This window comes from Doryrhamphus excisus, chromosome 11 (genome assembly GCF_030265055.1).
Source record: "Doryrhamphus excisus isolate RoL2022-K1 chromosome 11, RoL_Dexc_1.0, whole genome shotgun sequence".
In the NCBI taxonomy this organism is placed as follows: Eukaryota; Metazoa; Chordata; class Actinopteri; order Syngnathiformes; family Syngnathidae; genus Doryrhamphus; species Doryrhamphus excisus.
The window spans coordinates 18,960,546-18,973,659 of record NC_080476.1 but is presented as its reverse complement, the minus strand read 5'-3'; the positions used below and the strand labels follow the sequence as shown (position 1 = coordinate 18,973,659).

At 33.5% G+C, this 13,114-nt stretch overlaps 2 protein-coding genes across 7 annotated transcripts in view; one reads left to right on the top strand and one right to left on the bottom strand.

Moving 5' to 3' along the window:
* tbxas1 (thromboxane A synthase 1 (platelet)) overlaps positions 1 to 13,114 on the bottom strand; it is a 28,903-nt gene that overhangs the window by 5,666 nt on the left and 10,123 nt on the right. For 2 of the 5 annotated variants that reach the window (XM_058087577.1, XM_058087580.1), the window contains exons 13-14: positions 12,132 to 12,294; positions 8,932 to 11,110 (exon numbers count right to left, since the gene is read on the bottom strand). In XM_058087577.1, coding sequence (XP_057943560.1) covers positions 10,991 to 11,110; positions 12,132 to 12,294 — 283 coding nt within the window. In that variant the 3' untranslated portion in view covers positions 8,932 to 10,990. The other 3 variants (XM_058087579.1, XM_058087578.1, XR_009132105.1) reach the window with 3 other exon arrangements.
* The window catches only part of parp12a (poly (ADP-ribose) polymerase family, member 12a), a 22,856-nt gene extending 9,742 nt beyond the window's left edge, over positions 1 to 13,114 (top strand). Inside the window, exons 8-12 of one of the 2 annotated variants that reach the window (XR_009132104.1) lie at positions 3,206 to 3,275; positions 3,358 to 3,485; positions 7,658 to 7,809; positions 9,241 to 12,917; positions 13,033 to 13,114. Coding sequence is in view for 1 of the 2 variants with exons in the window: in XM_058087576.1 (XP_057943559.1) it covers positions 3,206 to 3,275; positions 3,358 to 3,485; positions 7,658 to 7,809; positions 9,241 to 9,500 (610 nt within the window). In the remaining variant the exon portion in view is untranslated. Of the gene's footprint in view, positions 1 to 3,205; positions 3,276 to 3,357; positions 3,486 to 7,657; positions 7,810 to 9,240 lie in introns of both variants that reach the window. The other variant, XM_058087576.1, reaches the window with a different exon arrangement.

Genomic DNA, 13,114 nt, shown 5'->3' with positions numbered 1-13,114 from the left:
TTGGACTGGTGGGCCGCACTGAGTTAACAAAACTGTGCGGGGGGGCCAGAATATATATTTTATAACACACACTATTTTACGCTTATAATTATAACAGTCCACCTTTAATTATTTGTCTAATTTTATTTATTTATTATATATTATAATGATTAATTATATTATATATATATTATTTTTAATATTAATTTTAATATTAATATTTTTAATATTAAATAATTAATTAAAATACTAATTATATTTAATATATTATATTTTATATATTTATTATTTCTTTATTTAATTTATTTATTTGTATATATGTATATTTGTATATATATATATATTTGTATATATTTGTATTTGCTTATAATTATAACAGTCCACCTTTAATTATTTGTCTAGTTTTATTTATTTACTATATATTATAATGATTAATTATATTATATATATTAATTTTATTATTATATTTAATATATTATATTATATTTTATATATTTATTATTTCTTTATTTAATTTATTTATTTGTATATATGTATATTTGTATATATATATATATATATATATTTGTATATATTTGTATTTGCTTATAATTATAACAGTCCACCTTTAATTATTTGTCTAGTTTTATTTATTTACTATATATTATGATGATTAATTATATTATATATATTAATTTTATTATTATATTTAATATATTATATTATATTTTATATATTTATTATTTCTTTATTTAATTTATTTATTTGTATATTTGTATATATATATATATATATATTTGTATATATTTGTATTTGCTTATAATTATAACAGTCCACCTTTAATTATTTGTCTAATTTTATTTATTTATTATATATTATAATGATTAATTATATTATATATATTAATTTTATTATTATATTTAATATATTATATTATATTTTATATATTTATTATTTCTTTATTTAATTTATTTATTTGTATATATATATATATTTGTATATATTTGTATTTGCTTATAATTCTAACAGTCCACCTTGAATTATTTGTCTAATTTTATTGATTATATTATATTATATATTATATTTAATCTACACATTATATATATATAATTTATTATATATTATAATTATATTATTAATTACATTACATATCAATTATATTTTTATATATTTATTATTTATTTTATTTATTTACTTATTTGTATAATTTTATCTGTAAACGTGTCAGATTATTAGCTATATGTTTTAAATATATTCCATATATCCCTTTTTTCCAGAGCATTTTAAACATCAGACCACATCAAACTACAAACTTTAATTTTACATTTTTATTATTATTTTTTTTTATTATTATTTATTTTTTTTTACTGAATAAGACATCCGACTTGCAAGTCATGTTGCCAGCATGTACGTATGTTAAAAGTTAGAAAGCAACTGGCGGGCCGGATTCAAACGCTTAGCGGGCCGCATGTGGCCCCCCGGGCCGTAGTTTGCCCACCCCTGCATTCATCACACGTGAAGATGCTCTTGTTCCTCGCAGGGGTCAACAGTCAAAACCCAGTGTCTACAGAACCCACCCAAGCTCATTGACCGCCAGCCATTTTCAGTGAAGAGCGTTTGGGGTCATTTTTAGGGGTCATTTTCAAGACCCCCAAACTACATAAACATTCAAACTACTATTTAAAGACATTTTAGACTCTCTTCTTTCACCATCAAATGTGATCTGATCTTTGTCACAATCACGCAGATGAAAAAACAGTGTCTGCTTTAACTGAAACCGCCCAAACATTTATAGGATTTCATATTTTAATGAGGATAGCATGCAAATTATAACAGAAGGGGGAGGAATACATGTTTTTGAACTACTTACGAGTGGTCTGCACAGTGGTCAAGTGGTTAGCATGTAGACGTCACAGCTAGGAGACGTGGGTTCGATTCCAAGGGGAGTTTGCATGTTCTCCCCGTGAATGCGTGGGTTTTCTCCGGGTACCATTCAAAATGTATTACTGACTTGGACCGTAAAGAAATTTTAGACTCAAAAAAAGGGTTTGTTTCTAGCCTTTTGGGGTCTTTATAAATCGTCAGTAGAACATGGGTGGTTTCAGTTGAAACACCTGACGTCCATATTTTTTTGTTTAAGTGACACCTCAAACATTTTCGACTTTGTATCTTTTTATTTCAACTTTCTAGATCGTTATTTCGACTTTGTATCTCGTTATTTCGACTTTGTATCTCGTTATTTTTGACTTTGTATCTCGTTATTTTGACTTTGTATCTTGTTATTTTGACTTTTTATCTTGTTATTTCAACTTTCTATATCGTTATTTTTGACTTTATCTCGTTATTTCGACTTTGTATCTCGTTATTTCGACTTTCTATATCGTTATTTTGACTTTGTATCTCGTTATTTAGACTTTGTATCTCGTTATTTTTGACTTTCTCGTTATTTCGACTTTGTATCTCGTTATTTCGACTTTGTGTCTTGTTATTTCGACTTTGTATCTCGTTATTTCGACTTTGTGTCTTGTTATTTGACTTTGTGTCTCGTTATTTTGACTTTTTATCTTGTTATTTCGACTTTCTAGATCGTTATTTCGACTTTGTATCTCGTTATTTTGACATTGTATCTTATTTTGACTTTGTATCTCGTTATTTCGACTTTGTATCTCGTTATTTTTGACTTTGTATCTCGTTATTTCGACTTTTTAATCTCGTTATTTCGACTTTGTATCTTATTTTGACTTTGTATCTCGTTATTTCGACTTTGTATCTCATTATTTTGACTTTGTATCTTGTTATTTCGACTTTGTATCTTGTTATTTCGACTTTTTATCTTGTTATCTCGACTTTGTATCTTATTTCGACTTTTTATCTTGTTATTTCGACTTTTTATCTTGTTATTTTGACTTTCTATATCGTTATTTTGACTTTGTATCTCGCTATTTCGAGTTTGTATCTTGTTATTTCGACTTTGCATCTTGTTATTTTGACTTTGTATCTTGTTATTTCGACTTTGTACCTCGTTATTTTGACGGGTGGTTTCATAGGTATGAATGTGAGTGTGAATGGTTGTTTGGCCACCAGTCCAGGGTGTACACCGCCTCTCGCGCAAAGACAATAATAATATTAATAGGCTCCAGCTTCAGACACAGTCAGCGGCCATTTTGGAGCTATTGTTGTCTGTTTTATAGCAAGACGTCATGCAAATGTTCCTTCTTCTAAAGCTATTTTTTTTATCGTCACACAGATCCAGTTCCCTCAAAGCCGACTTCCCCGAATACTGGGACAAAAACGCCCTACCTGACATTGGATACAAGGTGTCTGAGATGCTGGAATTCGTGTCGGACCAATCGCGTGGCTAACGTTGAATAACCTATGTCTTCTTCTCCACTCTGGAAGCTGGTGCCTCTACTCGTGAATACCGAGTATCACAAGATTGAAGGTTTGTTCAAAGCAACAATGCCAAAGAGTACCATCAAGAGCATCAAGAGGATTCAGAATCCATCTTTGTGGACGACCTTTCAGTGGTAAGTCCCACTTTTTACATTTTCTTAATAAGAGAACAAAAACCCGTAGGTCACACAACATTTAGATAGATGGCATACTATAGTAAACCTCGGATGTATCGGATTCAATTGTTCCCATTGGTTTTGTCCGATATAAGCGAAATCCGTTATATGCGTATACCGGAAAATGTCCGTTTTACGCATATATGGGATTTATATCCGGTATATGCGTAAATGGGATTTTATCCGTTATAAAAAGGCACTTCCTTGACTATGTTTCCAATGTACCTGGACGCGCAGGCAACGCTGCAAACGCTGCAAATGACGTCGTATAGCGATAGCCTGTCACGATTCGGCGAATCGGAGCGCCACGATGCGGCCATCCGATACATGCCAGGGAAATTTCATGGAAATGCATTGGAACGGGACTGGAGATTTTGTCCGAAATAGGTGAAATCCGTTATAAAAAAAATCCGATATATGCAATGAATTTTTATTGGAAATGCATTACAGAAAAATTGGTTCTTTTCTATCTTTCTATCTCGTTTTTTCGACTTTCTATCTCGTAATTTTGACTTTGTATCTCATTATTTTGACTTTCTATCTCGTTATTTCGACTTTTTATCTTGTTATTTGGAATTTTTATCTTGTTATTTGGAATTTTTATCTTGTTATTTGGACTTTGTATCTCCTTATTTGGACGATCTATCTTGTTATTTCGACTTTATCTCGTTATTTCGACTCTGTCTTGTTAATTCAACTTTTTGTCTCCTTATTTTGACTTTTTATCTCGTTATTTCGACTTTGTATCTCGTTATTTCGACTTTTTAATCTCGTTATTTCGACTTTCTATCTTATTTTGACTTTGTATCTTGTTATTTCGACTTTGTATCTCGTTATTTCGACTTTATCTCGTTATTTTTGACTTTGTATCTCGTTATTTTTGACTTTATCTCGTTATTTCGACTTTGTATCTCGTTATTTCGACTTTGTATCTCGTTATTTCGACTTTGTATCTCGTTATTTCGACTTTGTATCTCGTTATTTCGACTTTGTATCTTGTTATTTCGACTTTGTACCTCGTTATTTTGACTTTCTATCTTATTTCGACTTTCTAGTTTGTAATTTTGACTATCTTGTTATTTCAACTTTTTATCTCGTTATTTCGACTTTCTATCTCGTTTTTTTTAACATTCTATCTTGTAATTTTGACTTTATCTTGTTATTTTGACCTTTTATCTCGTTATTTTGACTTTCTATCTCGTTTTTTCGACTTTCTATCTCGTAATTTGTCACGATTCGGCGAATCGGAGCGCCACGATGCGGCCATCCGATATATGCGAGGGAAATTTAATGGAAATGCATTGGAACGGGACTGGAGATTTTGTCCGAAATAGGTGAAATCCGTTATAAAAAAAATCCGATATATGCAATGAATTTTTATTGGAAATAGAAACAGAAAAATTGGTTCTTTTCTATCTTTCTATCTCGTTTTTTCGACTTTCTATCTCGTAATTTTGACTTTGTATCTTGTTATTTGGAATTTCTATCTTGTTATTTGGAATTTTTATCTTGTTATTTGGACTTTGCATCTTGTTATTTGGACTTTTTATCTTGTTATTTGGACTTTTTATTTTGTTATTTCGACTTTCTATCTCGTTATTTCGACTTTCTATCACGTAATTTTGACTTTGTATCTCGTTATTTTGACTTTCTATCTCGTTATTTCGACTTTTTATCTTGTTATTTGGACTTTGTATCTCCTTATTTGGACGATCTATCTTGTTATTTCGACTTTATCTCGTTATTTCGACTGTCTTGTTAATTCAATTTTTTGTCTCCTTATTTTGACTTTTTATCTTGTTTTTTCGACTTTGTATCTCGTTATTTTGACTTTTTAATCTCGTTATTTCAACTTTCTATCTTATTATTTCGGTTTTGTATCTCGTTATTTCGACTTTGTATCTCGTTATTTTGACTTTGTATCTCGTTATTTCGACTTTCTATCTTATTTTGACTTTGTATCTCGTTATTTCGACTTTGTATCTCGTTATTTTGACTTTGTATCTCGTTATTTCAACTTTGTATCTCGTTATTTTGACTTTGTATCTCGTTATTTCGACTTTTTAATCTCGTTATTTCGACTTTCTATCTTATTTTGACTTTGTATCTTGTTATTTCGACTTTGTATCTCGTTATTTCGACTTTGTATCTCGTTATTTCGACTTTGTATCTCGTTATTTTGACTTTGTATCTCGTTATTTCGACTTTGTATCTCGTTATTTTGACTTTGTACCTCGTTATTTTGACTTTGTATCTCGTTATTTCGACTTTGTATCTCGTTATTTTGACTTTGTATCTCGTTATTTTGACTTTGTATCTCGTTATTTTGACTTTGTATCTCGTTATTTCGACTTTGTATCTCGTTATTTCGACTTTGTATCTCGTTATTTTGACTTTGTATCTCGTTATTTTAACTTTGTATCTCGTTATTTCGACTTTGTATCTCGTTATTTCGACTTTGTATCTCGTTATTTCGACTTTGTACCTCGTTATTTTGACTTTTTATCTTGTTATTTCGACTTTTTATCTCGTTATTTTGACTTTCTATCTTGTTATTTCGACTTTCTAGCTTGTAATTTTGACTATCTTGTTATTTCAACTTTTTATCTCGTTATTTCGACTTTCTATCTCGTTTTTTTACGTTCTATCTCGTAATTTTGACTTTATCTTGTTATTTTGACTTTATCTTGTTATTTTGACCTTTTATCTCGTTATTTTGACTTTCTATCTCGTTTTTTCGACTTTCTATCTCGTAATTTTGACTTTCTATCTCGTTTTTTCGACTTTCTATCTCGTAATTTGTCACGATTCGGCGAATCGGAGCTCCACGATGCGGCCATCCGATATATGCGAGGGAAATTTAATGGAAATGCATTGGAACGAGACTGGAGATTTTGTCCGAAATTGGCTAAATCCGTTATAAAAAATCAGATATATGCAATGAATTTTTATTGGAAATGCATTACAGAAAAATCGGTTCTTTTTTATCTGTCCGTTGTGAGCAAATTTCTGATATATCCGAGTCCGATATATCCGAGGTTTACTGTATATATATATAAAAAAAATTCCAAATATTTCATTATAATAGGCAATTTTAGTTTAATTTCATAGACTTTTAAGAAATTATTCTTCCTGATTTGCAGGGTTTTTTGTTTACACTTTTATTTCAGTAATTTTACATATTGATTTAATTCTGTTGTTATTTATATGTATTAATTTTTTTACACTCTAAATATGTATTTATTTTATTGTGCACTTTTTTTATAATTTTTTTGTCATAATTGTAAATTTTATTTGTATTATTTTTTTATCCTTTCAAGTAATTATTATTTGTAATATGTGTATGTGTTTTTATTTTTTACACTTAACATATTTTGCTTTTATGTAAGTCTTTTTAGTTCATTTTCGTTTTGTTAAATAAATGTCATTTTTTAAAATTTATTTTCATTTTTAATACTTATTTTATTCATGTTTTTTACACTTTCAAATATTTTTTTTTACAGTTTTATTTATTCATTCATTCATTTCACGAGGGTCGTGGGGGTGCTGGAGCCTATCCCAGTTGTCTTTTTCGGGCGAGAGGCGGGGTCCACCCTGGACTGGTGGCCAGCCAATCACAGGGCACATATAGACAAACAACCATTCACACTCACATTCATACCTATGGACAATTTGGAGTGGCTAATTAACCTAGCATGTTGTGAAAAAACAGTGTCTGCTCTAACTGAAACCACCCAAACATTTATAGGGTTTCATATTTTAATGAGGATAGCATGCAAACAATGACAGAAAGGGGGGGGGGGGGGGGGGGGAAGTAATACATGTTTTTGAACTATTTACGAGCTGCACGGTGTTCGAGTGGTTAGCATGTAGACCTCACTGCTAGGGGACTTGGGTTCAATGCCAGGTGGAGTTTGCATGTTCTCCCCGCCTATACTATCGCGGTGTTTCGTTTCGCATCCAAACACGTGCTGATACGTTGTATTCCACACCAAACTAGAAGTGAAAAGGTGACTATAGGGGTGTTATATTTGTCTAGAGAGCTCATAAGGTTAAACTATATAAAAATATTATATGTATGAATAAGGGATCCTACATCTGATGAGTGATGATTCTCTTTTGGCGCTCAGGCAGAAAGAGCAGATGAAGAAGAGGAATGGCGGAAAACCCGTCAATGAGCAGTACTTGTTCCACGGGACAAATGAGACCCTGGTTGAAGCCATCTGTGAGCAGAACTTTGACTGGAGGATGAGTGGCGTTCACGGCACCGCCTTTGGCAAGGGTACGTATGTGCGCCATAAAATGGTAGCCTCCTTCCGCTGCGTAGCGACATTCAAATTTTAGAAATTTTAGACTCTCTTTTTTCATCAGAAAAAAAAAGAGTTTGTTTCTAGCCTTTTTGGGTCTTTATAAATCGTCAGTAGAACATGGGTGGTTTCAGTTGAAACACCTGACGTCCATATTTTTTTGTTTAAGTGACACCTCAAACACTTCAAGAGTTGTTTACATCTATGAAAAAACAAAAACAAAATTGAAAAAACAGTGTCTGCTTTAACTGAAACCGCCCAAACATTTATAGGATTTCATATTTTAATGAGGATAGCATGCAAATTATAACAGAAGGGGGAGGAATACATGTATTTGAACTATTTAGGAGTGGTCTGCACAGTGGTGGAGTGGTTAGCATGTAGACGTCACAGCTAGGAGACCTGGGTTCGATTCCATGGGGGAGTTTGCATGTTCTCCCCGTGTATACGTGGGTTTTCTCCGGGTACCATTCAAAATGTATTACTGACTTGGACCGTAAAGAAATTTTAGACTCAAAAAAGGGTTTGTTTCTAGCCTTTTGGGTCTTTATAAATCGTCGGTAGAACATGGGTGATTTCAGTTGAAACACCTGACGTCCATATTTTTTGTTTAAGTGACACCTCAAACACTTCAACAGTTGTTTACGTCTATGAAAAAACAAAAACAAAATTGAAAAAACAGTGTCTGCTTTAACTGAAACCGCCCAAACATTTATAGGATTTCATATTTTAATGAGGATAGCATGCAAATTATAACAGAAGGGGGAGGAATACATGTTTTTGAACTATTTACGAGCTGCACGGCGATCGAGTGGTTAGCATGTAGACCTCACAGCTAGGAGACCTGGGTTCGATTCCAGGGGGAGTTTGCATGTTCTCCCCGTGAATGCGTGGGTTTTCTCCGGGTACCATTCATAATGTATTACTGACTTGGACCGTAAAGAAATTTTAGACTCAAAAAAAGGGTTTGTTTCTAGCCTTTTGGGGTCTTTATAAATGGTCAGTAGAACATGGGTGGTTTCAGTTTAAACACCTGACGTCCATATTTTTTGTTTAAGGGACACCTCAAACACTTCAACAGTTGTTTACGTCTATAAAAAAAACAAAAACAAAAACAAAAACAAAATCAAATCACGCAGATGAAAAAACAGTGTCTGCTTTAACTGAAACCGCCCAAACATTTCTAGGATTTCATATTTTAATGAGGATAGCATGCAAATTATAACAGAAGGGGGAGGAATACATGTTTTTGAACTATTTACGAGTGGTTAGCATGTAGACATCACAGCTAGGAGACCTGGGTTCGATTCCATGGGGGAGTTTGCATGTTCTCCCCGTGAATGCGTGGGTTTTCTCCGGGTACCATTCAAAATGTATTACTGACTTGAACCGTTTGTTTTTGACAGGAAGCTACTTCGCCAAAGAGGCCAAGTACTCACACAAGTACGCCAGCGCCAGAGATGGTCTGAACAAGAGTATGTTCGTGGCTCTGGTCCTGGTCGGGGACTACACACAGGGACACGGCAGCTATGTCCGCCCCCCGCCTAAAGGAACGAGCACAGCCCTTTATGATAGCTGTGTTGATAACATAAACGACCCGAAGATCTTTGTAGTCTTTGAAAAACTTCAAATGTATCCCGAGTACATTATTCACTACTCGGGGTAGGAGAACATGTTCTGGTTCTGGTATTTTCAGTTAGAACGTCATAGGTTTATACTTTATTATACGGGGGTGTCACCTGACTGTACTTTCCTGAAGAAAGCGGTAAAAAAACACACACTTAAATACTAAATACTGTAAATACTAGCACTTAAATGTTACTGTACTTTTTTTTCTTGGTAGCAAGATGGCACCAAGTGGCCAAACGGCAAGACAAAATAAAATCCCACTTGTCCGCCAAGTCCTCCCATTCTGTGTGGAAGTGGTACTGTCCTTCTTTGAATCGGAGACGCTAACTCGTTAGCACTGAGCAATGTGGCGTCAACAATAATAGTTAAATAATAATAATTAAATGAGCTTCCATTTTCTTGTTTTTTTTCCTGTACTGTAATCACATTGTATTATTATTATTGTCAACAACCTGTTCACAATGATATAATATTTTGTCATAATACTACAAAGAATGCAATTTTAAGTCCAGTATGTACAGAAATTGATATCATGAGGTTATGAAGATCTTGTCTGAAAAATATTTTCTCGAGATGAAGTAGAGAAAAGTGCAAAAAGTGCAGATGCGGTTCTGGTATCGGTTGATTTTCGACTGCGGTCCGGCGACTTATTAGTAGTCAAAATTAGAGTAGAGTAGAATAGAGTAAAATTCAAATTAAATCAAATCAAAAATTCAATTTTTAATCCTCGTCACATTAATCACAGTTTTGAGTGTAGAATCCCTTTGCTGTCATTCGTTAAAATCCTAGTGTGTTAATTAGGAGTCACTGCCAATGCAGCTTTAGGATATACACCAGGGGTGGGCAAACTTTTTGACTCATGGGCCGCATTGAGTTAACAAAATTGTGCGGGGGGCCAGAACATATATTTAACACACATGATTTTACGCTTATAATTTTAATAATTTTTATAATTTTTATAATTTTTATAATTTTTATAATTTTTATAATTTTTATAATTTTTATAATTTTTATAATTTGAATATTTTTTAAATATTTCTTAAATATTTTTAAATTATTTTAAATAATTTTAATAATTTTTAATAATGTTTAATAATTTTTAATAGTTTTTAATAATTTTTTAATAATTTTTTATTTTTTTTTTAAATAATTTTTAATAATTTTACGCCTTGAATTATTTGTCTAATTTTAATTGTCATACTATCAGCTATATGTTCTTGTTTCCTTTTTTTCAGGAGCACTTTAAACATCAGACCACATCAAACTGCGATTTATTTTTTTTTTTTTTTTACTGAATAAGACATCCGACTTGAAAGTCATGTTGCCAGCTGGTATGTTAAAAGTTGAAATACTTAAAAGCAACTGGCGGGCCGGATTCAAATGTTTGGTGGGCCGCATGTGGCCGTAGTTTGCCCACCCCTGATATACACGATTCCCTGCTCTACAGCGACGTTGCTAATTATATTATTGTGGACTATTTTGGAATATAATGGAACCTACTTCAACGTGATGTCCAGGAGTGCTTCATTATTCTCGGTTGGAATCAGCGACTGGACTCAAAATTTCACTCTTGTCTCGTCTTGCGATCTTGACAAAAATGCCATTTTTGGGTCCGAGCGTGCTCGCCGACTTCAACTCAAGCGGAACCTGTAGAAAAAAAAAAAAAAAAGCTTTGGGAATATTGACATAAGCCCATATTGACAGGGGTCTCAAACTCAACTGGAGCTAGGGTCTGGGCGAGACTGGGCCGCATCAGGTTTTCCAAAAAAAAACAAAAAAAAAACGCATTTATTAAAAACAGAAAAATTAATAAATTTTGCTTTGGTTTCGATTTTCTACATTAAAAGCTCTGATAAAACATTCCACTGTTCTCAAATATCTTAATTTTTATTTTTCTGCACAAAATAAGATGAAAAATAAATAAATCAAGAATAAAGAAAATCAATCAATCGGTAATAAATAAATATAATAATAATAATAAAACAGCAAATAATAAATAATTAAGAAACCACATATAGTTGGTGGGTAGACAAATTATTTTTTTCACATTAAAATGAACAAAGCATTATTAGAGCCCTGTAGACATAAAACACGACTATAGTCACATTTATACTTTTTTTGTTTACAACATATTGCGCAACTGCAGCGTCTTGAGACACATGCTAACTCGCAAACTAGACCGCTAGCGACCTAAACGGTCGCCTTCGAGTTATTTCCTTTAAACTTAAATAGCCAAAAACTTACCACTTCCACACGGATAGTGAGGATAACTATTAACAGTTATTTAACCTTTAACATGAACATTAATCAAACGTAATAATTTTTTCTGGGTACATGATACCATACAGCGAGACACATGCTAACTCGCAAACTAGACCGCTAGCGACCTAAACGGTCGCCTTCGAGTTATTTCCTTTCAACTTAAATAGCCAAAAACTTACCACTTCCACACGGATAGTGAGGATGACTATTAACAGTTATTTAACCTTTAACATGAACATTAATCAAACGTAATATTTTTTTCTGGGTACATGATACCATACAGCATCCATATCAAACTTTCATATCAAGGCGGAGGCCTCAAACTGGTGTCCTGCGGGCCACATTTGGCCGCGTGTGACCCCAGCCCTACGAGGATGCAAAGAGGCGCAGCAAAGGCACTACCCACCTTTGTTTCGGAGCACATCAGGAGAGTGAAGCGGTGGAAAAGACGAACCAGAGCCATCTTGATCTCCAGCTGGGCGAGCCTCATTCCCACACAGTTGCGTGGCCCGGCCCCAAAGGGCAGATACACAAATGGATGTCGACTTGCTTTTGCCTCAGGAGTGAATCTGTAGGGGAGATGCATGACGTTTATCTCCTGCACTCGGTGTTAAATGACTATAACACAAGACTAGACATACTACATATCAGGGATGTTCAACAGCAATTCAAATAGGTACAGGGAACCAAAAAAGTGACTAAAAAGTGTATTCTGAGTTTCTATCACCTGTACAGTGTTCCCTCGCTTTATCACTGTCGCCTTTTTAGATTTTTTAAGGCAATTTTAGTATTTTTGTGTTTTTTTTTTTTTTACCTGGTAAAGCTGACACCGGCCCTTTAAGAAGAATTGTATTGTGGGAAGTTGTGGCTTCCGCCCGTAATTGTCTTCTGCGTCCTGATTGGCTGTACACTAATGCCAATCAATCTTAGCGCCGCCCCGCTATGTCTCTTGTAGTCTTGCTGCTAGCTAGGTTTGTTTGAAAGTTTCTCCCCAACAAAGCGTTCTGCGTACAAAAAGGCAGAGGAGGATGCTAACCATCACACAAAAAAATATTGGACATACTGAAGGAATGTTGAAGTTACACTGCCGTAGGTCGCCATTACAGAAAATCCATTTTGGGTTTGAGGAGTGCTACAGTAACACCGGAACTTCGCCAGGATGAACAGGAATCGTCAGAGGATTTAAATACACGTGAGTCCCTTTATGATTTATTGCTTGATCATTAAAAATTCAAACAAAGGTTTGGACTTTAACATTAACATTTTAAACAAGAGAGAAATGTAAGAAAGTGTTAATGCCTGTCCAGTGGCGGGAGCTACGGTGTGGCCGGAACACTACTTCAGCGTTATCACCGTTTCCGCTTGGATGCATTTGACTGCAGCACACAA